At 27.1% G+C, this 27,814-nt stretch overlaps 1 protein-coding gene across 5 annotated transcripts in view; it reads right to left on the bottom strand.

Annotated features, from left to right (window-relative positions):
• Positions 1–27,814, bottom strand: part of LOC109600431 (CUGBP Elav-like family member 2) — a 372,127-nt gene that overhangs the window by 101,508 nt on the left and 242,805 nt on the right. For all 5 annotated transcript variants that reach the window (XM_049967989.1, XM_049967986.1, XM_049967987.1 and 2 more), the window contains one exon: positions 4,896–5,146. In XM_049967989.1, coding sequence (XP_049823946.1) covers positions 4,896–5,146 — 251 coding nt within the window. The remainder of the gene's footprint in view (positions 1–4,895; positions 5,147–27,814) is intronic.

The following is a 27,814-nucleotide window of genomic DNA, read 5'->3' as shown; positions in this document are numbered from 1 at the left end:
TGTTTTTTCAATAAAAATACAGTTTATATTGTTTCTACAACATAAATACACTGTATCAACATTAATTTAATTAAAACAATGAATCCAGTGCACTGACCATTTTTTAAAATGGTTTTAAAATTTGTTCATCTGTGTCTGATTTGATTATTTAGTTATCTATTCTCTACATAAAATTTTATTTTATTTATTAAAAAGATATGACTTTGCAAAAATACAGAAAATTACACAACTTATTTTATTTTACACTATATCAAGATATTGAAACCAATGCATCCATCATTTTTTTAAATAATAGCTGTGTTTCTGATTTGTTTATTAATTTATTTCAAACAAAATGTATTTTTACATTCTGAATGTAATTCATCCAACATTAACGTTGTGCTTATTTAGTCACAAACAGTTTATGTATTTTTGTGCTAACAATAACTGTTCATTGTCTTTTCTCATTAGAAATATTAATGTAACATTTATTTAATTACAAACATTGCATCCACCATTTTTTTTAACAAAGCTGCTCTGTTTCTGATTTGATTTGGTTATCTATTTAACGTTGTATTTATTTAATTAAAATATTGAAACCAGTGCATTGAAAATTTTTATAGAATTTATTTTATTTTTAGGCTGATTAAATACTATTTGTATTGTTTTTTTAAATTATAAATATACTGTACACACAACATTAACGTTGTACCTTTCTATTTCCTATAAAAAATAATTTTCATTTGTTTTATAATAAAAATATAATCTTTAGAAAAAAAATACAAAATATTATAAAATTTGTTTTATTTTTAGCCTAAGGAAATGCTGTTTATATTGTTTTTACAATATAAATACACTATATCATCATTAACGTTGAAACATTTTATTTATTAAAAAAATATGACCTTTATAAAAATACATACAGAAAATTACAGAATTTATATCATTTTTAGCTTAAGAAAATACTGTTTATATTGTTTTTATTGTATAAATACGCAGTATCAACATTAACGATGCATTTATTTAATTAAAACACTGAAAATTGATTGACCATTTTTAAAGAAGTTAATCTGTTTCTGATTTGTTTATTTAGTTATCTATTTTGAGTTTTATTTGTGTTATTAATAAAAATATAATCTTTTCAAAAATGAATACAGAAATATACAGAATATTATTTTTAACTTAGGAAATACTGTTTATATTGTTTTTACAATATAAATAAATACAGTTTATATAGTTTTTACAACATAAATACACTGTATCAACATTAATTTAATTAAAACAATGAATCTAATGCACTGACCATTTTTTAAATTGGTTTTAAAATTTGTTCTGTGTCTGATTTGATTATTTAGTTATCTATTTCCTACATAAAACTTTATTTTATTTATTTATTAAAAAGATGTGACATTTGCAATAATACAGAAAATTACACAACTTATTTTATTTTACAGTATATCAACATACTGAAACCAATGCATCCACCATTTTTTTAAATAGTAGGTAGCTTTTCTGTTTCTGATTTGTTTATTAATTTATTTCAAACAAAATGTATTTATTTTGTTACATTAATAAAAGTATTTTTTTATCAAATTCAGAAAATGCAGAATTCCTTTTATTAGAAGATAATTGGTCTATTTCTGATTTGGTTATTTAGTTACATATATTTCCAACAAAAAATTCAGTATATAGTTTGTTTTATTAATAATGTAATATCTTGATCAAAAGAAAAAACAGTGAACAATAACATTTATTTTACTAGTATGCAATGTTTGAAACAATCAGCCAAATGACACATTTCCATATTTTTCCATCGAAATTACAGTTATCACCCAAAGCCTAATAAAAGTGAATTTAACATCGACAGTGGTAACAAAAGCGTCGGGTGGTGTTCTACTCAATAATCATCGCATCGCATGTCCCCGAAACATAAAACAACCAATGCCGAATCGTAACACGCATGTAATTCATAAAATAATGTGCAACGTTCTGCCGCGTCGCCTCCTCCACCGGCCCCGAAATTATGCATCGCGCAACAATGTCTTCGTTGCGCCAGCCGCCAAATTCTATGTTATTAAATTAATTCATTACTTTGAAAGCCGAAACCGTTGTAGTCGCGTACTGTTACACTTATTGGCGATGCAAATATCGGCGACCGTTTTCCCTCGCACGGAACAATAAATTCATTAAATCGTCAGTCGTAGCAGTGCGATAATAAATCAAAGTGGCCGATTGATGTTTGGTTTACGATTCATTAAAACCCCGGGTCTGTTTATGATACACTGTTTCGTTCTTCCGTTTTACTTTCTTTGTGCGGTGCGCCCCGTTTTATTTTGGTTCACGGCGTTAATTGGACTTTGAAAATTGCCAATAATGTGGCTACTTTGTTTTCAAAACTTGTAAGTTGTTACTGCTGTAATTGCTCTTAAAATGGTGCATGCGATGCTTATGTGATATTTATTAGCTGTTTAAATATTGACGCATCGTAGAATATTATATGTATAATAAATTAGATGTAAATTAAACGAATACGGTAGTTTACATTTTATAATAATAACAGAACTTAAAACACACAAAGTATTTCGAAAAGTACATAAAAGAAATTTGTTATGTATTTTATTGCCATGTAAATTGCATTTTATAACCGCATAAAACTGCAAAGTAAATAAACAAATTGCAATAAAATTATAGAGTACATTTAAAAATAAACAAACTTGTACAGAAAATACAAGCAAATATAAATTGATAATTTTACATTTAAAATAAAATATTCAATAATAAATGAAATATTTTTTAATTAAATGTAAAATAATTGTTTTGCAACTTACGTAATCAAAAATTATTTTGATTTTATGCGACTATAATTTTAATTTAAAAGGTAATTACATATTTAAATCCATGTAGTAAATGGTCATATAAAATTGGGATATTAAAATTTATTGAATATAAAATATATTTTTATAATTTCAACAATAATTTTATATGAAAATTTTAATGTTTAAATAAACCCAAATTCTGTACGGTCACTTTTTTGTTTTGCCTCATTTTTTTTTATATTTTAATGATATTAATGAAAAATTCTGCTAACTTTTAATATGGTTTGTTGAAAATTATATGAAAATTTTAATGTTTAAATAAACCCAAATTCTGTAAGGTCACTTTTTTGTTTTGCCTCAATTTTGTTTTTTTATATTTTAATGATATTAATGAAAAATTCTGCTAACTTTTAATATGGTTTGTTGAAATATTTTTAAAATTATCATGACATAATAAAATTTTAATTTTTATGTTGTGTTCTATGATACTTTTGTAAATATTATTAAAATATAAAAATAAAATATATAAACTTTCTTAATTATGCAACTTATGTCATAAATTGGTCAATTTATAATTTTTTTTTTATTTTCAATAATAGTAATAAACATTTTAATGTTTTTTATAAATAGAATTGAATGTTGAATTGAATTTCTGTTAAAATATATTTAAACTATTTTTTAAGTTTAATATGTTTCTTAATTCTGTTAATTAATTAATATTTTTATTAAATTATATAGAAAATTAATAAGATATAAATTTAATATTAAAATTAAATCAGTGACAAATCATTAAATTTCGTTATACATATTTCTTATTACAGTTTTATCAAAAAATTTTAAACACATTTTTTAGATAGTAAAAAATAAGATAAATTTTATTTTTTTTAAATATAATATGATATATGATGCCAATACTAAAAATTTTAATATTAAGTTAAAACCAAAAATGTTTTTTCTATAAATGAAATTTATTGTTATATTATAGCTCTATCGAAAGATATTTACACATTTTAAGTTTAAAAAGCTCCTTCTTATTTATATTAATTTATTTTTTTATTTTATCACAGTTTTTTCTGTTTTTATTAAATTATACAGATAATATTAATAAGATACAATTTTAATATTAAAATAAATCCAACGACACTTTTTATTTCTACTTAATTTTGTTATAAATATTTTTTACAGTTTTGAATATATTTTTTATAATAAGTATATATAAAAATATTAACATAAATAGTAAAAGATTATGAAAAGATTTATAAAATATTTCTTAACTAATTTCTTTATATTTTTGTCAAATTTGTTTATTAATAAAATATTTTGTGATAGGTTATTTAATGAACGGTCTGTAATTCTGAAAAATTTGATAAAATCAACATTTTGGCATACATATATCAGTTGTAAATTTGGTGAATGCGCAATTAATGACTTAAACTCGTGATATTGTTAATTTTAAATAATAAACTGAACCTTGCAAACCAAATTTGTTATGTGTTTCTAGATACCCATATATTTGTTTCGCTAGTTTTAACTTTAAACTACAAATTATGTTCCTAGATCAAATTTTCAAAAATGGTGGATGCGCCCAAATAACAACACCGATTAAATTAAATCGTTTTTATTAAGAACCCATTCATTGTTGTTGGATTTCTAAAAATATACCTGATTTATGTATATCCTTTCAAATGCACAGTTACGTGACAGCATTAATCTCGGAAAATGATAACAAATTAAAGGTCCGCAAGAGCCGGACACAGATAAGGTACAAATTGAACAATAAAAATGGGCAATAAAAGTGGCACACATTCACGTGTGTAAAAATCCTACGTCGCCCGATGATTGATTGCGGCCGAATAAAAAGGACAAAACCGGGGGTGGTCAAAAACGCGACAAGAATGCGAACTTGTACGCAAAATTAATCGTCGGACCCATTTCCCCCCGGTCCCGATACGGAAATAAAAACGTGGCTTACATTCATTTGGGTAGTTTTTTTTTTGTTCGTTGCGACTTTTGGGGCGGGTTTTTAACGATATTAATGGACGCGTGTTCGACTCTTTTTGGGCCGACGTGAAAGTAAATAATCGAGGGTGGGTTGGTTACCTTTGCTGGCGCCCGTGGCCTTGTCTCTGAGCACGTTGATCGAATGCACCCGTCCGTATTCCTCGAACATCCTTCTGAGTTCGTTCTCGTCCATCGATCGTGGAACTTGTCCGACGAACATTTTTATCGTGTCACTGTCCGGTTGCTCTTGCTGGTCGAGCTTGTTCTGACCGGAGTTCACTAAATTGTTGTTGTTGCTTGTGCTGTTGTTGTTGTTTGTACTCGCGTTGTTGTTGTTCATCGTCAACGAGCTGCAACAAACAAAGATAATTAATTTTAATTTTTTAACCACTTTTTTCCACCTATAATTTTGTAATTAAATTTTTCTATTTAACACATCGTTCAATAAGTCCCGAGACTAACCCAGAAATGGTCCTAGTAGTACCAAACTGGCCACGTTTCCCTAGAGTATGAACCTTTACATGAAACGTGTAAAAATTTCACGTCGATCGAACCACAAACATCAGAGTTATCGAGGTTAGAGTAAAGTCACTTTGTAATTTGTTTGAAAAATGGAGAAAAGCATGTTTCGTGTGTTGATAAAACATTGTTTTTTATTGGGAAAAACACCGTAGAAGCCCAGCAATGGCTTGAAAAACATTACCCGAACTCCTCTCCATCCAAACCAACGATTTGTCGGTGGTATGCTGAGTTTAAACGTGGTCGTACGGACAAAAACAACGCGGAACGTCCGGGTAGGCAATTGGAAGCCGTTACACCGGAAAGTGTGAGTGAAGTGTTAAAAATCATAATGAAAAATCGCAAAGTGAAGGTCCGTGAGGTTGCAGAAATGACACAGATCATCTGGAAGCGTATTTACAATCCTTTATGAAAAATTGAGCATGAAAAAGGTTTTTTCCAAGTGGGTGCCGCGATTGCTTTCAATGGAACAAAACACAACAAGCAAGCCACAAGTCCATGAAAACAAAGGCAAAATTGAACGAGTTGGGCTTTGGTTTGCTTCCCCACCCCCCGTATTCTCCAGATTTAGCCTCCCAGCGACTACTGACTCTTTGCTGATCTCAAAAAATGCTCCAGGGAAAGAAATTTGGCACGAATGAGGAGGTCATTGCCGAAACTGAATCCTATTTTAAAGCAAAGGATAAATCCTTTTATAAACATGGTATAAAAATGTTGGAAAGGCGTTGGAACAATTGTATCACTCTAAAAGGAGATTATATTGATGAATAAAAATGATTTTTGAAAAAAAAAATGTTGTTTCGTTGTCTCGGGACTTTTTGAACGATGTGTTATATAAATAGTACACTGTTTTTATTAAGTTTGAAACATTTTTGTATATGACTTTTTAAAAGTATGTAAACGTTTTTACAAGATATTTAGTTTTTGAGTATGATGTGAGGCTGTCTTTTCGTAGTAGAGGTGGAAATATAAAAAAATAAACAATTTTTTAATATTTTTGTAACAATTTAAAAGAGTGTATTTTTATCGTTTTTAATAATCAATTATTATTGGTGTGGTACGTTAATTTCTCGGAACAGTGTGTCTGTAATTAGGCGACGACAATTTCGGCAGATCCCGGAAATATAAAATACCATAACGGCTCTTAATTTACATTTTAACTAAGTAGTAAAGAAAATGGGACTGAGAAAACTGCCTAATTATAAACCAAAACGGAACATTTTTTTAAAATCATTCTTTATAATTTATAAATAGCACAGTGAAAAGACGTAAACTCAAGGTGTGGTTATCATTGTTTACGGGTACATAAAACAGACTCCGTTTGCATTAAAGACAAGGAACAAAAAACTAGCAAAACGTGGCTGAAGCTTCCAACCAAATGACCCCATTAAACTCTTTATTAAGTCAGTTGTTTAGTTTAAAACTTCACAGACGGAACTAATAAAATTTTTAAGTAGTAAATCCACGCTGACCTTTAATAATATATATTCGCCAGGCATTTGTGTAATGGCGTAAAACATGATTAATTATTTTGCCTTTTGCCACTACGGGCTTCTAAAAAGTTTTAAAATAAATTCAAACTAAATCCCGGCACCAAGCCGTGCTTATTTGTGCATTAAACGGGGGTCGTTATAAATTTTACGGCCCGCGACCTGCAGAAAGAACTTTTGTCGTTCTCAAAGCCCGTGATTTGGAATTTATGAAAACCGCCTTTGCTTGGACGACGCCGTAGAAATCCCTTTTTCGCACCTTTTTCCCATTGTGTGATTTATGCGATCGGGAACCACTAAAACTTCGATTATGTCGCAAAAAATTGAGTTTTCCTAAAATTACATTTGCGGAAATATTATTCAAAGTTTCTGGTAAATAAGAAATAAACTCGCTCAGATTTAACTTACAACCCTCCAAAAACAGATTAAACAAGAACTGACATAAACCAATCCATAGGAATTTTATGGCCCAGATCGGAATTAAAAGACAATCGTAAAAATCCGAAGACAGTTCCGTAAAAAGAATACAGAAGCAAAATCTGATCTGTATTATTCTAAATAGCTTCCGTCTGGAATTTTTATTGCCCTGTGGGATACTTCGCCATCCAAAATAATGAAAAAAACACCCATCGATTCTATTTTTGTTCTCCCATCCACCAATTTTATGACATCGACTCCGAATCTTATTTTAATACGCCGACTTTTAATGAACGACGTTTTTTATCATGAAAATCGTCAAAAAGTTTGAGCGAAAGCAGTCTCGAGAATAATAACCCGAAGTTGAACAAAAAAAAAACTGTACACGTAGCCGAATTACCGGAAAGAAAACGTAATTCAAACACCCTTTCGTCAGATTGGGTTACGGGGAAAATAAGATCTCATTATCATACGACGTTCTCGTTCTCTCCCGCCGAGAAAGTATCGCTTTCAAAGTCGGGTGAGAAGTTTTCGGCGAAGGACGCCGCCTCCAGCCTCCCCAAAAAAAAAAAAACGAAAACAGCCCGAAACTCTGCACAGGACGTTGCCGCAACTTCCAATTTCAATCCGAGATTTCGCCGGAGAATGTTTCTGCTCAAATCGACGATCAAAGTTAATTGTTTTCTCAATATTCATTATTTTCGTTTGGGTTTTAATTTAGTCAACAAATTATGTGTCAGATTATGAGTTTGATGGATGTGTTTTTCTTCATACTACATTTAATTTAGCATTCTCCAAACTGGATGTGTAACAAATTGCTTTAAAAAATATTTTAAAGTCTACAGCAGAATTGAAATAGCTTCTGATGAACTAACCTAACAATGTAAAAAATGTCTGTGAATGTTAAATACTGACTTAATTTATTAGTTTTTACAATCAACTACAAAACTGATTTGTTGTAAATTCATTACGAAAATATTCTACTTAATATTTTTATGAAATTTAGAACTTAAAGTACACCTATTTTGAAGGGTTCAAACTTTGTATGGGACATTGGTCCAATTTCAACACAAGCAAATTGTGCTCTCAATAGTCATTATTTTTATTTAGTCAACTTTGAAATTAAGCGTCCAATGATTAATTTGATATACGAATTTTTCTTCAATCGTTATTTAATTTAGTATTATCTAAAATTGGAAACTACCAACCTACTTTAAAATATAATTTTTGTAACATAATTATGTCTTTGGATCAACTAAATTAAATCATGGAATGAAAATATTTAAAAATATTAAATACTTACTTAATATATTAGTTTTCATAATCAGCTTCAAAATTGAATGTCAGAAATAACACATTAAGAATTGTTCTGAATATTTTTGACATTTTATTTCATGACTTACTTGATAAAGCGGAATAAATATATTAGAAAAATATTCTATTTATTAATATTCATTACTTTTTTTACGAAAATTAGAATTTAGAAGGGTTTAAACTCTTCATGGTACATTGGCCCAACTCCCAATCTCAATCTAAGACTTCTCCCGAAAATGTTTCTTTTCAAAGTAGACTGTTCTCCCAATATTCATCATTTTCGTTCACTTTTTAATTTAGTCAACATCCAAATTATGTGTCAGATCAAGAATTTGATGGATGCGTTTAATTACACGAGTGACCTGCACGAAACCTAATTGCGATACTCCGGGAGTTTATTGGATGCTAAGTAATTTATGGCGTAGAACTAGCAATGAATTACGGGCCGAAACTTAATCCCCGGACTGAAAACAAAACTAAAAAGAGACCACGACCACATTGAAAAGATAATAAAGCACGGCGGAGCGGTTGGCAAAAGAATCGAGATAGGAGGAAGGAGAGGTGCGTCACGAAAATGAAGCCCGCTCCAATTATTCCGCCGCGCTGCCTCTGTTTACGGCACAAGGTCTGGGACACAAAGCAAAAGTCGACAGAAAGTCGCGATTAAGAGTTTGTTTCCGGTGTGACGGTGGCATTTCGCGGGGAATTTTGCATCAGACGCGTTCTCTCCCTGGCCCCCTGTTACTTCTTTTTTTTTTTTTTATTTGGGCCTCATCCACTTGTCCTCCAGGACCATTGTCTCGGTTCATTTTCAATTATGGCGCTCGGATCCTTTGTACTCCCCGCGGCCCCGCCGAGTTTTATTTCTAATGTATTAAAGCGACTGAGCAAATAAATTTCAATGCGGCACATAGTTTTACAATGAAACTTTTTAATTGTGTTTGAAAGGTTTATCTTGATGTCTTGTGTTTGAAAATACTGATTTTGACAATGACATAAACATATCATCTAAATAAGACCTATACTCCATTCAAACTACACTATTGTTCATATTCAGAGAACCAATTTAACAATATAATCACTTTGTTAATAAAACGATTCTATTTAATTTAAATTATATTTATAATTACTAAGTGTAATTCCTTTGTATATGCATCTTTATTTTTACATAATTTTTATAACTTTTTATTTCGAGCAGAGTTCATAAATAAAGCAACCAAACCGTATATTCAATACAGTTAATTTTATAATTTATTTGTAAGTTATTTAGAAGTTATTGAAAATATTGTATTTACTATTAGATACTAATTAAAGAAAGGCGAAATGTACGTAAGGTTGTTTTATTTTATAGTTGTTTTACTTTTGACCCTTGATTTTTTGCAAATATTAATAAATAACTAACCAAAACCACTGGTAAACAATTATATTGACGTATTGTTTTAATCAAACATACTGCAGAACAGACAATAATATGAACATTTAAACGTACACTTTTATTAAGAAAATTTCTGAAGTTAAAGTCAATTATAATGTTCATTTTTATGATAACTTATGAAAGAGAATCTTTAAGTACAGCCGAAGATGTGAAGTTCATGACTATTGTTTACTTCACTCTGTACTTTGTGTGAATACACTATAGGTATACTGATTTAATTTATTAGTTCTCAAACTAAGCTACAAAATTGTAACTAAATGAAATGACTATTGTTTACTTCACTCTGTACCTTGTGAGAATACACTATAGGTATACAGATTTAATTTATTAGTTCTCAAACTAAGCTACAAAATTGTAACTATTGCAACTTAAATAAAAATATATTAATAAAAAATAAATAAATTATTTATAATATTTAAATAAACATAAAATTTTATAATTTAATATAGAAATACTGTAAAATTTGTAATATATAAATACATTAATTATTAATATAATATTAATAATGTTAAATTTAATTAATAAAAAATAAAACAGAGATGTAATTATATGTAGTGATTGAAAAGTACACCTTGATAAAGTCTAAAAATAAAGTAATTGTATTAAAAATACAACCACATATTTTCTAAAAGTTCCATTCAGCAATCGAACATTTGTGTATCAAAATAATTTGAGCATCGACTAATTTAAAACAAACACACAACCGGTGGTTTCCGTCCACTATTAGTAATCAAGCATAAAAGCGAAAGAAAACATCGATACAATAACACGAGAACATTAGAGTATTTTTTTGTTGTTTTGTGTCGTCGAACGAACCTTAATAATATTAGTCCGTGGCTGATAATCAATACAAACATTATTGGTAAACAATAATTAAGACCCCTGCGGTATCCACCCCCACATGCGCGGTTATTATATTTCGATATCTTTATCAATACGAACACGATAATCCACAATTAGAGAAAAACGTTATTGCCCGGGACGCCGCTTTGTGTATTAAATATCTATATTTAATGATTCACGTACTAAATTGTGCGATCGCCGATCGAGGAAAATATTTACTGATGTGCATTCATTAATTCACTATCTAGTATCAATATTTATACAGCATATCTATGTATAAATTGAGTTCTTGTGTATTAAAGAACTCAAATTATAATTGATTGTGGATTAAAAGCTTTCAATATTAAAGCAATTAATAATGTAAAAAATGCTTTTAATACTATTAAGCTGAATGGTGTTTTACGTTGATTGTATACTTTTAAAAATTAATATTTGATACGCAAAAACAATCTGTAGTAATTTTATTACATGACATACTTTGTAATTAAAAAAATAGATGATATGCAAAAATAACAGTTAATTCAGATCTTACAATTAACAATAATTTTATTATTTAATTTATGAATAAGTTGGGAATAGAATGGACACGCCCGACAGATTTGCACATGCGCATCCGATATATAGAAATAACAGATAATTCGAATGTTCATATAATCAACAGTTATTAGATAACATATCTTACAACAAAGTTATTTTGATTCAGTGCAGTTAGGTTAAAGTATACACACTAATTTATACTCAAATAATATAATTAGGACCTAGTAGAAAGAGAAATGTTAGACAATGGCTAAGTTGAGAATAGGATAGACACGCCCCTCATATCTGCACATGCGCAACTGCACAATACTTGATATGTGTAAAAATAACAGTTAATTCAGATGTTCATACAATCAATAGTAATTTTATTATATAATGTATTTTACGAAGAAGAGTATTAGACATACTACAGCTAAGTTAATATTATTTTATTATTTTATATTCAAATAATATGGATAAAATATATTAATCGAATTGTAAATACTGTAATTATATTAAATATTTAGTAATATCATATATTCACCTAAATCTTTTCCGATTTATGAATAAAAATATTATATTATCTTCCTTTTACATAATTTTAAATCTATTTTATGTTTTATTTTTTTGATGATACAATTTGAGATAATGAACTGTAAATATATTAAATAGTTAGTAATATCACATATTCATATAAATTTTCCCTAATTTACAAATAAAAATATTGTTTAACCTTCTTTATACATTCTTAATTTATCTATTTTTTAATTTAACTTAATATTGGATGGATTAATTGTAAACATATTAAATTTTTAATAAAATCATATACTTATATAAATATTTTTTAATTTATAAATAAAATTACTAATAAAACCTTCTATTATCAACAATTTTTGATTTATTTTTAATTTTAACACAATATTGTTTGATAAAAATTGAAATAATTAAATACAAATTTAATAATTAATTAATAATATCATATATTCACAGGAAATGTTTTAATCTTCTTTGATTTATGAATAAAAATAATATTTGAGTCTTCTTTATCCATAATTTTTTATATATCTTTATTTTTTTTATTTTGACACATATTGTATGATAAAAATTGAAAGATTTAATTGAAAATATATTAATTATTTAATAATGTCATATATCCACAACAATAGTAATTTTATTATATAATATATAGAATTAGACATACTACAGCTAAGTTAATATTATTTTATTATTTTATATTCAAATATTATGGATAAAATATATTATAGAGAAAAATTTTAGGCAATGGCTAAGCAAGTTGAGAATAGGACAGACACACCCCTCAAATCTGCGCATGCGCATCTACACCTGTCCAAAGTCCTACTTCAACCTGTCCTAAATATAAGTTAATTATTACGTGGAACGATTAAGTAATTACGTTTCGGTGGTTTCGGGTCGACGAGTCACGTTTCACCTCTAAAAATAAACATAACCTATCGCACCGGGCGCACACAATAGAACTGGCGTATCAATTATGAATTTTGAGCCCAAGATAATTCGGTTAAGTGAAAGTGGAAGGCTCCCGATTCGTTTATAATTTTAAGCAAGATGCGGAGTAGTGTTAGACAATGGTTAAGTTGAGAATAGGATAGCCACGCCCTTCATATCTGGACATGCGCATCTGCACAATACTTGATATATGCAAAAATAACAGTTAATTCATGTTTATACAATCAATAGTAATTTTATTATATAATATATTTTACGAAGAAGAGAATTAGACATATCATAGCTAATTTAATATTATTTTATTATTTCATATTCAAATAATATGGATAAAATATATTATAGAAAAAAATTTTGGCAATGGCTAAGTTGGGAATAGGACAGACACACCCCTCAAATTTGCGCTTGCGCATTTACACCCGTCCAAAGTCCTTCTTCAACCTGTCCTAAATATAAGTTAATTATTACGCGGAACGCCTCCATTGATTAAGTAATTACGTTTCGGTGGTTTCGGGTCGACGAGTCACGTTTCACCTCCAAAAATAAGCATAACCTATCGCACCGGGGGCACACAATACAACTGGCGTATCAATTATGAATTTTGAGCCCAAGATAATTCGGTTAAGTGGAAATGGAAGGCTCCCGGTTCGTTTATAATTTTAAGCAAGATGCGGAGTAGTGTTAGACAATGGCTAAGTTGAGAATAGGATAGCCACGCCCTTCATATCTGGACATGCGCATCTGCTCAATACTTGATATATGCAAAAAATAACAATTAATTCATATGTTTATACAATCAATAGTAATTTTATTACATAATATATTTTATGAAGAAGAGAATTGGACATAGCATAGCTAATTTAATATTATTTTATTATTTCATATTCAAATAATATGGATAACATATATTATAGAAAATAATTTTAGGAAATGGTTAAGTTGGGAATAGGACAGACACACCCCTCAAATTTGCGCTTGCGCATCTACATCCGTCCAAAGTCCTACTTCAACCTGTCCTAAATATAAGTTAATTATTACGCGGAACGCCTCCATTGATTAAGTAATTACGTTTCGGTGGTTTCGGGTCGACGAGTCACGTTTCACCTCCAAAAATAAGCATAACCCATCGCACCGGGGGCACACAATACAACTGGCGTATCAATTATGAATTTTGAGCCCAAGATAATTCGGTTAAGTGAAAGTGGAAGGCTCCCGGTTCGTTTATAATTTTAATCAAGATGCGGAGTAATCTTGTAAGAGTAAACTCATTTAGGGATTGTTTTGAGCAAAGCCCTAATAACTTCCTTGCGGTTTTATAAACTGGAGTGGCACGGCGGCGCTGTTACAGTTTTGTTGCTGTGTGCACGCCGAGCCAACTGCAAGAAAACTCTCGCCCGGGTTTACTTACGACGCCACTTGCCACGAAAGTGCCACGGCGAATTGTCGGGCCGTCGTGCTACGTTTTTGTGGCCGCCACGGAAATTGTCTCGCTAATTTATACGATTGTGCACACAGGATTTTTCACTTCGCGGCGACGACGCGCACTCACCGTCGCGACGCTCTCGAATTATGCTCTTTGCATAATTTCGCGGGCATCGATTTGCTCCGCCGCAAAGTTCGTCGTGCCGTTTTTTAGGCACATTTTGTTAATTTGCGAGTTTGATTGGACCAGTTTTGCTTCGACCATAAATTGCGACTCATTTTTTAAGTAAAAGCGAAGAATTGAAATAATAAACTCGTTTCGAGCGATGGAAATCAGTTCGGGATAAATTGGTGCGTTCTCGTTCCACCTCCGTTTTGTTTTCACCGGATTGTTTTGTTTCCATTCGTAATTTCCGGGCGTAACATTTCTTCATTCTATGCTAATATTTGAACGGAATATACAAGTACACAATGTCGTCGGGTATGTTTTTGTTACGGGCTGCTTTTCTGTCTGTTATGTTGCGTTATGTGTGTGTGTACGTGTGCAGTTGGTTAGCGTAGTTTCCAATGCCGCAAATTAAATTGCGACGTTCAGGACGTTTTGTAATAATCCGGTCGTGCGGACTCAATTTGAACGGGAATGCCGCCAGTTATGTTTTGAATTCTGATTATTAGGGGATTAATGACTGTTACTTCTAGTCAATTATTAAGAAAAATATATAACTTGTTAGTTATATATTTTTCTTAATAATTGACTAGAAGTAATTCTCTGTTGAGAATAAAGTTTCAATTATAATATATAAAATGATTACAATAAATACAAAAAATTATAAGAATTATTTATTAAAATATTTCAACTCTTAATTGCAATTATCAATTTCAATATACAATTTAATGTATGGAATTAAATACTCTAAATAATGAATATTAGATTATGAAAATTAACAGAATTGTAAATACAGTAATTATTAAATATTTAGTAATATCATATATTCATCTAAATCTTTTCCCATTTATGAATAAAAATGTTATATTATCTTCCTTTTACATAACTTAATTTTTTTTTTTTTAATTTTATTGGATGATACAATTTGAAATAATGAACTGCAAATATAGTCAGTAATATCACATATTCATATAAATTTTCTCTGATTTATAAATAAAAATATTGTTTAAACCTTCTTTATACATAATTCTTAATTTATCTATCTTTTATTTTATCTTAATATTGGAGGGATTAATTGTAAATGTATTAAATTTTTGGTAAAGTCATATACTTATACAAATATTTTTTGATTTATACATAAAAATATATAAATACTAATAATATGATAATTTTTAATTTATTTTCACTTTTAAAACAATATTGTTTGATAAAAATTGAAACAATTAAATGTAAATTTAATAATTAATTAATAATATCATATATTCTCAGAAAATGTCTTATTTATCTATTTTTAATTTTAACTTATTATTGGATGGATTAATTGTAAATATATTAAATTTGTAGTAAAATCATATACTTATACAAATATTTTTGATTTATAAATAAAAACACCAATAAAACCTTCTATATCGACAATTTTTAATTTATTGTTAATTTTAACACAATATTGTTTGATAAAAATTGAAACAATTAAATGTAATTTAATAATCAATTAATAATATCATATGTTCACAGGAAATGTCTTCGAATAAAAATATTATTTGAACCTTATTATTTTTTAATTTATCTTTATTTATTTTTTTGTTGTTTTAACACAATATTGAATGATAAAAATTGAAATAATTAATTGCGAATATATTAATTATTTAGTAATATTATATATGCAGATAAATCTTTGATTTATGAATAAAAATAATATTTGAGTCTTCTTTATATTAAATAGTAAGTAATATCACATATTCATATAATTTTTCCCTGATTTATAAATAAAAATATTGTTTAAACCTTCTTTATATATAATTCTTAATTTATCTATTTTTTATTTTAACTTAATATTGGATGGATTAATTGTAAATATATTAAATTTTTAGTAAAATCATATACTTATATAAATATTTTTTGATTTATAAATAAAAATACTAATAAAACCTTCTATATTAACAATTTTTAATTTATTTTTAATTTTAACACAATATTGAAGTAATTAAATGTAAATTTAATAAAATCATATATTCACCGGAAATGTTTTCGCATAAAAATATTATTTGAACCTTATTAATTTTTAATTTATCTTTCTTTTTTGTTGTTTTTACACTATATTTAATAATAAAAATTGAAATAATTAATTGCAAATATATTAATTATTTAGTAATAAATCTTCTTTGATTTATAAATAAAAATAATATTTGAGTCTTCTTTATCCATATTTTTTATTTTGACACATATTGTATGATAAAAATTGAACGAATTAATTGTAAATATGTTAATTATTATATGTTCATACTAATCTTTTTTGATTTATGAATAAAGATATTATTTAAATCTTCCTTATTCATAATCTTTTGTATTCTTCTTATTATTATTATTTATTATTTTATTATTATTTATCTTTATTTTTTTATTTAACATGATAATGGATTACAAAAATATAAATAATTTATCTAAAATGTTACATATTTAAACAGTATCATATATTCACATATAACTTATTTGATTTATGATTAAATCCATTATTTACATTTATATTATCTATAATATTTAATTCTTAGTTTTTTATTATATTTTAACATAGTATTGAGTGACAAATATTATAAGAATTAATTGTAAATATATTAATATTTAGTATAAAAAAAATTATTTGAATAGTCTTTAATTATAATCTTTAATATATTTTAAGTATTATTAATAATTATAATAATTAAATAATAATAAATATTTTTTATCTTATTATATTAGTAATTAATTAATATTTATTTTGTTATATTTTCATCACAATAAGCTGAATAGTATGAGAATAAATTTTATCTATTAAATATAATAATAATGGCATAAAGGTAAATAAATTTTCATAAATTGTAGAAGTTTGATTTAAAAACGAAGTTGGCAATATAATTATTTTGATAACATAGTTTCATTTGTATATATTTGTATTTGTGAAATAGTTTAGGACAACTTTTGTAATATAACTTCGAAATAGGTTTTGCTTTACATGATGACTATTTACCCTCGACGGAAATTAATAACATTCACCGGACTGTGCCGGACTTGACCCCCACGACCAAAATAGCGAAATCTTTTCTTCAAACTTCAGCCTAGAAACCTTGGCGAGTCGATGAATAGACCGAACCCCCATTAAACGCAACTAATTCCGAATGTGTCACTAAGTTTGTTAACGTGGCCGCAAAACGCGGTAATAACAAAGGCACCCACCGGTCCCTGCTATTGATCCCCCGCCGAAAACCGTTCCGAAACGGTCGGCCGTCTCGGCCGCAGAGGATGGGGGCCTCGATAACACCCCCTCGCCAAGAGGACGTTCCCACCCTTATACATAGTTCATTTGATGCAAACTAAGCGAAAAGATCAGAATTCAAAGTACCGCCATTAGCAGTCAAAGGATATCCCAACTCCAAGCGGGATCGTGGAAAAACGGCGCGACCCTTCCTTTGTCGACGGCTCATTAAAACCAGACGCAAATCGGATCCGCGATAACCGAAAAATATTTTTCTGCGACGAACGCTCCCGAAAGAAGCGAAAAAAAAAAAGAAATCAGACACCCGGAGGGTGGACTAATTGTATTGCGCCCGAATTCGCCCCACAAGATTTCACAATGCGGATCGGCACGGCCGAAGTTCGGCGCGTAAGCCACTTTCATAATTTAATCACGAACTAAGTCCTTTCAGGACGGAACTTATGGCCGTGCATTACGCACAGTCGAGGAGCCCGCATCAAAAGCGGGGACGTTATAAAGAATAAACAGAAGACGCGGATGTCAGACACGTGAATTCATGCCGTAGACCGAACGCAAATCCGCCCCTTAATCCCGTAATTCCTTCGCGGATGCAAAAAGTTAAAGTACAACCTCTGGTAATCGCTTTGACAAGCTTAACCATTGTAGCATTGCACATCTTGAAGGTTTCTGACATTCATCGTAGTAAATCTTAAGATATCAGCATTATTGTTTTGGAAAATTAAGTAGAAATGTTGGAGTTATGTGTCTGAATGTGTAACTCAAAGGACTAATATAAAAACTTTTTTTTTTTTGATAAATTTATGTTAAAAAATAGAAGAAATATTAAAAATAAATATAAAAATAATTATTCATATCTTTTTGTAATTCGTGTCAGGAGTCATCATCCTCTGAAAAACTCATAACTAGACGAATTTTCTGTGAACTGAACAAGGTTTTTAACAGTTTTTCTCATAAGAAAATTATTGCGCTGCCCACATTTTATCTTAGATGTAGAATGCAGAGGATATATAATACTTTAATAGAAAATATCTCTATACTCCATTCAAACTAGGCAGTGTACCATTCAGATTACATATTTATTTAATTTATTTTTGTTATTTACTTAAAATTACGGTAAATAAGACCAATTATAATATACATTTTTATACTAAAACTAGCTGACCCGGCAAACGTTGTTTTGTTATTATTATTATTGTTACAACAAACATGATACATGGTCCATGTGGTACTCTTAATAGTTCATCGCCTTGCATGGCAAATGGAAAATGTACTAAAAATTTCCCTAAAGATTTTACCATTGATACGGTCACAAATGTCGACGGATACCCAATATATCGTAGAAGGAATCCTGATAATGGTTGATCGTAGAAGGGTGAAAATTTAGGATTGTATGTATTTTTGTATGGTGTATCATAAAAAAATAGAATCTAAAAATTTTGTCTAAAAAATAAAAAAAAAAAAAAAATTTAGGGGTGGACTACCCCTAACATTTAGGGGGATGAAAAATAGATGTTGGCCGATTCTCAGACCTACTCAATACGCTCACAAAATTTCATGAGAATCGGTCAAGCCGTTTCGGAGGAGTATGGGAACGAAAACTGTGACACGAGAATTTTATATATAAGATATTGAGTCTAAAGGAATATTTTTTTAATATTTGTATAAAAATAATATTTAGGTACCTTTAGTTTTAAACAGGACTACGTGCACTGTGCATAAAGGTTCATGACTATTGTTTACTTCAGTTCGTACCTTATGTGAATACAGTATAGTATTTAACCTTCTATTTAAGTGAAACACACAGTAAGAGTTTAATGGGTACCTACCTACTTTTGTATATTCTGCAATATTCCATTGAATATTCACATTTTCTATAATTAAGTGGTACCTTGGCAAAATTGAAATATGTATTGAAGTTTGAAGTAGGAATAAACACGAGCCAATCCTTTCGGACTGAACAATAAAAAACATTTTATCCATCAGTTAGTTACTTACGTAGTTATCACGCAACTAAATTTGTTTAGTACCTTGTTGGAATAGAGTATATATTTAAATATGGTTCGCATAAGTAAATTGAAGAAGGTATTATGCTGCTCTTATCTTACATGTAATTTACTTCAATGAAAAATATTTATATGTACTCCATTCAAAATAGATACTGTGTCATCTCGGTTACATATTTATTTAATTACTTTTTACTATTGCATTTCTAAATAAAACAAAAATAACTTCATAAAATATAAGCACGAATAATGATTATTCTTATCTTTTTGTAATTCGTGTCAAGAGTAAGTCATCATCCTATGAAAGACCATTGCTAGACGAATTTTCTGGGAGCTGAACAAGACTTTTAACAGTGTTTCTCATAAGAAAATTAATGAATGCATTGCGCTGAGCAGATTTTATCTTACATATAGAAGAATAAGAAACAGAAAAATAATAGAAAATATCTCTATACTCCATTCAAACTAGTAAGTGTACCATTCCTGTTGTATATTTATTTAATTTATTTTTGTTATTTATTTAAAATTACGGTAAATAAGACCAATTATAATGTTTATTTTTATACTAAAATATTGGCTCTAAAGGAACATTTTTTTCATATTTGTATAAATATAATATTTGGATATATTTAGTTTTAGACCTCGTGCACTGTGCGTAAAAGCTCATGAGTATTGTTTACTTCAGTTCGTATCTTATGTGAATACACTATAGTATTTAATCTTCTTATTTAAGTGAAACACATAGTAAAAAAATAGAGCCATAATAGTTTAACGGGTACCTACCTACTTTTGTATATTCTGCAATATTCCATTGAATATTCACATTTTTTATTACTAAATGGTACCTTGGCAAAATTAAAATATTTATAGTATCAAGTAGGAATAAACACGAGCCACTCCTTTTGAACTGACCAATAAGAAACATTTTATCTATCAGTTAGTTACTTACGTAGTTATCACGTAACTAAATTTGTTTAGTACCTTGTTGGAATAGAGTGTATACTTAAATATGGTTCTCATAGGCAAATTGAAGAAGGTCTTATGCTGCTCAGATCTTATCTTACATGTAGGGTGTAGAAAATTTACTTCAATGGAAAATATTTATCTATACTCCATTCAAACTAGATACTTTGCCATTTCGGTTACATATTTATTTAAATTATTTTTACTATTATACACTTAAAATTAAGGTAATTAATACGAATTATAATATTTTTATGCTAAATTATTGAAAACAAAAGAATATTTTTTTAATATTTATCTAAAAGTATTATTTAGATATATTTAATTTTAAATAGGGCTCCGTTGACAATCGCCTATACTGTGTCTAATAGCGCAACACTATTGTTTCTCCTCGTTCTTTATGTGAATACCCTATAGTATTTAATATCTCCTTGTTTGAGTGGAACATTTGCTAAAAAAACAGGACCATAATAGTTTAATGAGTATCTACTTTGCATATTCTGCAATTTTATTTTAACATGATAATCATAAAAATTGAAAAAATTAATCGAAAATATATTAAATATTTAATAATATCATAATATTCACATATAACTTATTTGATTTATGAATAAATCTATTATTTACATTCTTATTTTTCATAATATTTAATGCTTAGTTTTTTAATATATTTTAACATAGTATTGGGTGATAAATATTAAAAGAATTAATTGTAAATATATTAATATTTAGTAATTTCAGTCTTTTTGATTCTGATCATTTTTTTTTAAAGGAAAAGTTGTACTATGATATCGATGATTTTTTAACCAATAACCGTTTTATTTAGTCCAGTTGTGTACAAATAACTACTTTTGTATTTTATATTTTATTAATTTTATTTTGTATATTCGTATGTATACTGTATTTCTGATATAGTAAACAATTTATATGATATTGACACAAATGAACACTATTATTATATTTCCTAAGGGATTTCCATTGTTATCCGTACATAAACTAAACAAAACATATATTTGTGGTTTTATTGAAACAACTTTGATCCACACAGTATTTTTGTTGTTTATTTTAAAATAAATATCACTATATCATGAAGGTTCGTTGGTTTATAAAATGACACAGATTTCAAAAAATATCAGTTAGGGGTTAATTACAAAAAAATTTCATTTATAACACTGACGATTTCAATATGATCAGTTCCCAATTTGCTTTAACATGCAGAAGTGAAGAAACAACGATTTCATGAGTTCCATTCATAATGTTTTAAAGAAAGTTTTTCCTCTTCCTAACCTGTTCTGAGCAATGTTTGATAATTTTTGTACCAATGTATCGAACATAATCACTTCAGACTCAAAAATTCCGGTGTCGATGTCAAGAAATTGTAACTAGTGTCTCCACCAGAAGATGTCCTCTTCCAAAAGTTTCGTTTACTTTGAATTGTATTGGTTGGAACGAAAACAGGACAAAACAATCAGAACAGAACCACCGGAAAAGTGACGGAACATCTGTGAAATGACGAAAATTACGTATTCAGATTTCAGTAACAGGACGTTTGTGTGGCACGTTCGCGAAGCGAAGAGAGACGGGTATCAAAAGCGTTTTAAACAGTACCGAAATTAAATTGCACCGTAGACGCGAGAGAGCGATCGACATTTCGCGCAATAATCCGGTATGCAAACACAATTTGTTAGATAAACAAATTAACCCCCCCACACACATACACACACACACACAACCAGTTTCGATTGCCAGGTGGATGATTAGTTTCTGTTCCCATATATAATTTAACGTTCATTTTTTTGTTTTTTTCATCGTTTTCCGTTTTATTTTGCATTTAGTTGAAAAGGCATCTGTCGGTTGGATTGTTAAAAATCGTAAATTTCATTACGGCGCGATAGTTTTGTTTGCACACACGCCTCCCAGTTATCGACATCAGCGCGGGGTGCAAACAATGCGACATTCGGTGTTGAACATACGGTCTAACTTTTTATTTGCGCCCGTTAATATTTCAACCGTGTATATATGTTATGTTATCGGGCCAATGGCGCAGTTATACCATTGATGGGTTTTATGATTATGGCAGGTGAACACTTTTTCATTTTTAAATTTATTAGATAATACGAATTTATACAGTCGTTCTTCACTATTATTAATTCTCCTTTGTTAATTTTATACATATTGACAACCATTTTTAAAATATTATATATTTAAAGTACAATAAACACTATATACAATTTAACCCATTTCTTTCTCGAATACATTTATTTTAGCTGATTATATAATTATTTCATTTACTTACTCATATAAATACTTGTATAAATAAATGTTTCAATTTTTAAACATACTATTTTAATTCTGAACAATTTTTCAAAAATAAAATAAGACTGAAAATAAATTTTATAGTAATTTTAAAAATTATTTCAAAATTAATAATGTTAATTAAAAATAGAAAAAACTATACAATTTAAAAATTTTTTATATATTTTATTTTTATATTGTTTTTATAATAATATATACATATAATACATTTATGAATATTTTACTTAAGAGAAAAAGAAATGGCTTAAATTTTGTAATAAAATATTTTAATAAGGAATTTATATAAATGAAACAGTTAGTTTAGTTATTAGCTTTAAATTCATTGTAGAGGATTATTATTTATTACATATATTTACTACTTTATTTAAAACTAATTGAGAAATGAAAAAAAAAAAAAAAATTACAGACCATCAATTTTATTATTTATTTTATATTTTTAAATTAGTTTTATAATATTTGTTATTCTTTTACATTTATGTATACACATAAAAATGCATTAAAATTTAATTTAAAATATAGAATATTTTTATTAAAAAGTGGCACTTTATAAATTTAAAGTACAATAAACACTATATACAATTATAATAATTATAATAAAATATTTAATTATTAATTATTATAATTAATTATAATTAAATATTTCTATTTTAGTCATCAATTTTGTTATCACTTAAATTCAAAAATAATATTAATTTATATATATATATATATATATATATATATATATATATATATAAAATATTATTTCAAAATTAATAATTACAATAATACATTTACGAATATTTTACTTACGAAAAAAAGAAATGGCTTAAATTTTGTAAAAAAATATTTTAATAAGAAATTTATATAAACGAAACAGTTAGTTTAGTTATTAGCTTTAAATTCATTGTAGAGGATTATTTTATTTATTAATTACATATATTTATTATTTCTTTTAAATTTAAAATTTTTAATTTTTTGAAATTTAAATTTATAAAATTTAAGACTATTATTTTCTAAGGTGGGTTTTATGATTTTTTTATTAAATTTGAAAATTTCTAAAAATAAATCTGTATTTTGAATATGAACAATTAGAATAAAAGTTTCGAATTACTAGTTATTATTATTTTAGAAAAATTTTTATCACAAATTACCTTTGTTAATTCTATATAAATTATTCAGACAATTTTTTTGGTTTATCTAAAAATTAAATTAGACATTTAAGATCATTCGATTTTAATTAGAAATTTAATATATACATCATATAGTTAATTTTATTAACAGTTATTTTTATAAATAATGATATGTATTATTAAAAATAATATACTTTTTTCAAAGAGTTGCAGAGCAAAATAGTGTAATTATAATTAAAATTTTAAAACAAAATATAGCAGTTTTTATATAGTTTTTAGCTGCAACTTCATTAAATTCTTCTTAACAAAGTAAATTTACTGTTATTACTTAAATTTTTACCTTCTTTTTATTAAAATTTGTAATTAGAGTATATTATGATAATTAAGTACATTTTAATTCACAGAGAATGTAATGTAATGTTAATTTAGTAATTTTTGCATAAAATTAATACGAAGTGGTTATTCAGTCAAGTCATTTAGCTTTTTAAAGAGAAACAATTTAAATGACAAAAATGTAATAAATTTGGAAAAAGTATTTATTATAAATTGAAATAACTTATCAAGTAATGATGATGGTTTAAGTGATTCATTTATTACTTTATTAATTATTTTAAAAAATTGCTTAATCAAATTCAAAAAAGTTTTTTAAAAAATCAAGACACAATAAAACTTGTTTCGAATTAATCCATAAAAAGTATATAAACTGTTGTAGATTTAGAAACATTCCAGACAAAACCGGCAGTGTAAACAAATACGTAATAGTACATAAAACGCGACCTCAATAATCCGGACCCTGGGACCCGATTTCTTTGGCAAATGAGAAAATTTTTATGCGATGATTACATTGTAGTGGAACTCGTGTTCGCGGCATCCATAAAATATTATTTCTCTTACGGTTTTATGATGAATTGCAATAAAAAAGCAGTTCTGTATGATTAGGAATTTACTGCCTCGCAGAGTTCCTCACTCGGAATGGAACTATCGTCGTAAAACGGCCCTAATTAAATGTTATCACAAAGTACACTTCTGTTTCGAGTGGAGTTAATCCGGGAGAAAAGATTCCGGGTTATTGCGCCGGGCATTGTCTTATTATAAAACCGTAAAGTTTGCGGTAAACATCCGTAAAAACGGTGATCCGGAATGTTTCACTTCAATTACGCGTCTGCGGGACAATATTATTGGGGGGCGATTCGAGAAGTGATTGCAGGAAATTTACCAGGCACATGACGCACAAGTTTCGCTGATTTGGCCTGGGGCTTCATGAGCACTAATTAGAGTCAATATTAGTAATTTTGGTGTAACCTATAATAATAAGCTTATTGTCGTAAACTAGGTCATCCCATACATGAAATTTGCACACCACTAATGTTAATATATTTGTACTAAATACATGTTTTCTTAATAATATATGTTTGAAATTAACTGAGATATTTAATATAATTCAAATTCAATAAATAATAATTAATTATAATCAGAAATTATAGAATTCAAATGAAATATTTCAGAAATCTAATGTTTTGATTTAAAAAATTTCTAAATTTGAAAATTTAAAGATAATCTTTTATTTTCTATTACAAAATTATTAAAAACAAAAAAATAAATAATTATTTTAATAGTAGAAATTTTAGTTAACTATTTGTGAGAATTTTAAAGTTTAAATTATAATTACGCAAAAATTATTTAAAATTAAATAAACGTGAAATACAATAAAATATATTTTTTTTACTGATATAAGAGAATTTAGAAATTTAATAAAATTTTTAATAATTATCCAAAACTTTTTAAAACAATAAATAGAAAAATTAAGTGTGTATATAAATTTTTATTTTTTGATTTAAGAGATTTGAAAGTTATTCTAAGCGCAGAAATATTCATTTTTTTGTATCTTTAATAGAGGAAATGTTCATCAAATAATTATAAGAATTTAAAAAAATTAAAATAATGATTAACCAAAAAGATTAATAAGAATTGTTAATTTAATAAATAATTAATTATTCATTCGTGTGAGAAAATTAATGTTTATTGATTTAAGTGAATTTATTAAATTTAGAGAAAATTCTTATTAGTAATTATAATTTTATTAAAAATTCAAGTGAAATATATCAAAATTGTATTTATTAATTTAAGAGAAATCCAGAAATATTTCAAATTTTATTAGAATTTCAATTAAATTTTTCTTTAAAGAAAATTAAATATTTTTTCAGAATTTTTAATTTAAGAAATTTGTAAGAAGAAAATGTAGTGAAAATTATTCTATGAGAAAAATTATCGAAAAAATATTAAAAGAAACTATTTTGGACATTTTTTTGGGAGAAATAGTAATTAATTAATTGTAAATTTAAATAACTGAAAATTTTAATTACCAAAAATAAATAAGCAAAAGAAATTGTTAATTTAATAAATAATTAAATAAAACATTTAAGGAAAATATTGAATTATGTGAATTTAGAAATTTGTAAAATTGGAGAAAATTCCTATTAAAAATTTCAATTAAAATTCAAAATTTTATCGATTTAAAAAATTTGAAAATTTTTATTTATTTATATATATATATATATATATATATATATATATTGGATCTTTTTATTAGTATGTTAATTAATTATAAATTTAAAAAACTAAAATCATAACAAAATAAAAAATTAAAAGAACTTAACTTAAATAATTAATTAAAACATTTAAGGAAAATATTTTAAAATGTTGAGTATTGATTTAAATGAATTTAGAAATTTGTAAATTTGGAGAAAATTTGTATTAAAAATTTCATTTATAATAAAATTTGGATATTTGAAAATTTAATTACAAATGAATTCTTATTAGAAAAAATTTCAATTAAATTTTTATTTAGTGAGAATTAAAAATTTTGAAGATCTTTAATATTAATTATTAAAAAAATAATAATAAAAATTAGATAAAAAAAGATTAAAAACAATTATTGACTTAATAAATGATTAAAATAAGCATTAAATATTTGTTTATCGATTTAAGTGTATTTAGAACTTAATAAGTATGAAAAAAAATTTTATTGAGGAAGAATTTCAGAGATTGTAAATCTTAATTATCCAAATAATAATAAAAAACTTTTAAAATATTTAATATTTTAATAAAAAATTTAAAAATTTCATATTTTCATTTAAGTGAATAAAACTTTTGACAATTTAAATAATAAATAATTTAATTATAAAAAAAATTAAGATAAATTAACCCTAATCAATGTTTTTAAATGTGTCGTTAAATTTTTATCTGATTGGAAAACAGGAAATGGATTGGTAACTTCTGATAAAACTATTTTGAAGACTTTCATTAACGACAGCAATAAATACACAACAAACCAGTTTTGGCGTTACGAAAAAGTTTTTATAAAGCTCTGCCGCCGTAATCTGCGAACATGATGTTGCATTGTTGGATTCGGCACATCCTTATCGTTATTTCCGCCCACTTCTGAACGCGGAAAACTGGGGGATGAGTTATACAGTTGGCGGGATGAAATATGAAAGAAGTTTTAATAATAGATCTTCTCTGCTCACTTCTCTCTTACGAGGGTCCGCCACGGGGAAAATATAAATATGGGGATTGTATCCGGTTCGGAATCTTTGCGTACGTGTTTTATGCAATTTTGATTTAGTGGAGGGAAAGTCGCTTTTTTGTACGCCGGATTTAATTTAAATAACAATGAAATGGAAATGTTATCATGAATTTCATCAAAACTGACAAGTTTTTTTTATTCCATAACTCCATTTCCTGCTTAGTTAGAACAGATTTAGAACTTA

Source organism: Aethina tumida, chromosome 5, assembly GCF_024364675.1.
Source record: "Aethina tumida isolate Nest 87 chromosome 5, icAetTumi1.1, whole genome shotgun sequence".
Classification (NCBI taxonomy): Eukaryota; Metazoa; Arthropoda; class Insecta; order Coleoptera; family Nitidulidae; genus Aethina; species Aethina tumida.
The sequence above is the reverse complement of the archived record's forward strand: the minus strand, read 5'-3'. Positions and strand labels throughout refer to the sequence as shown.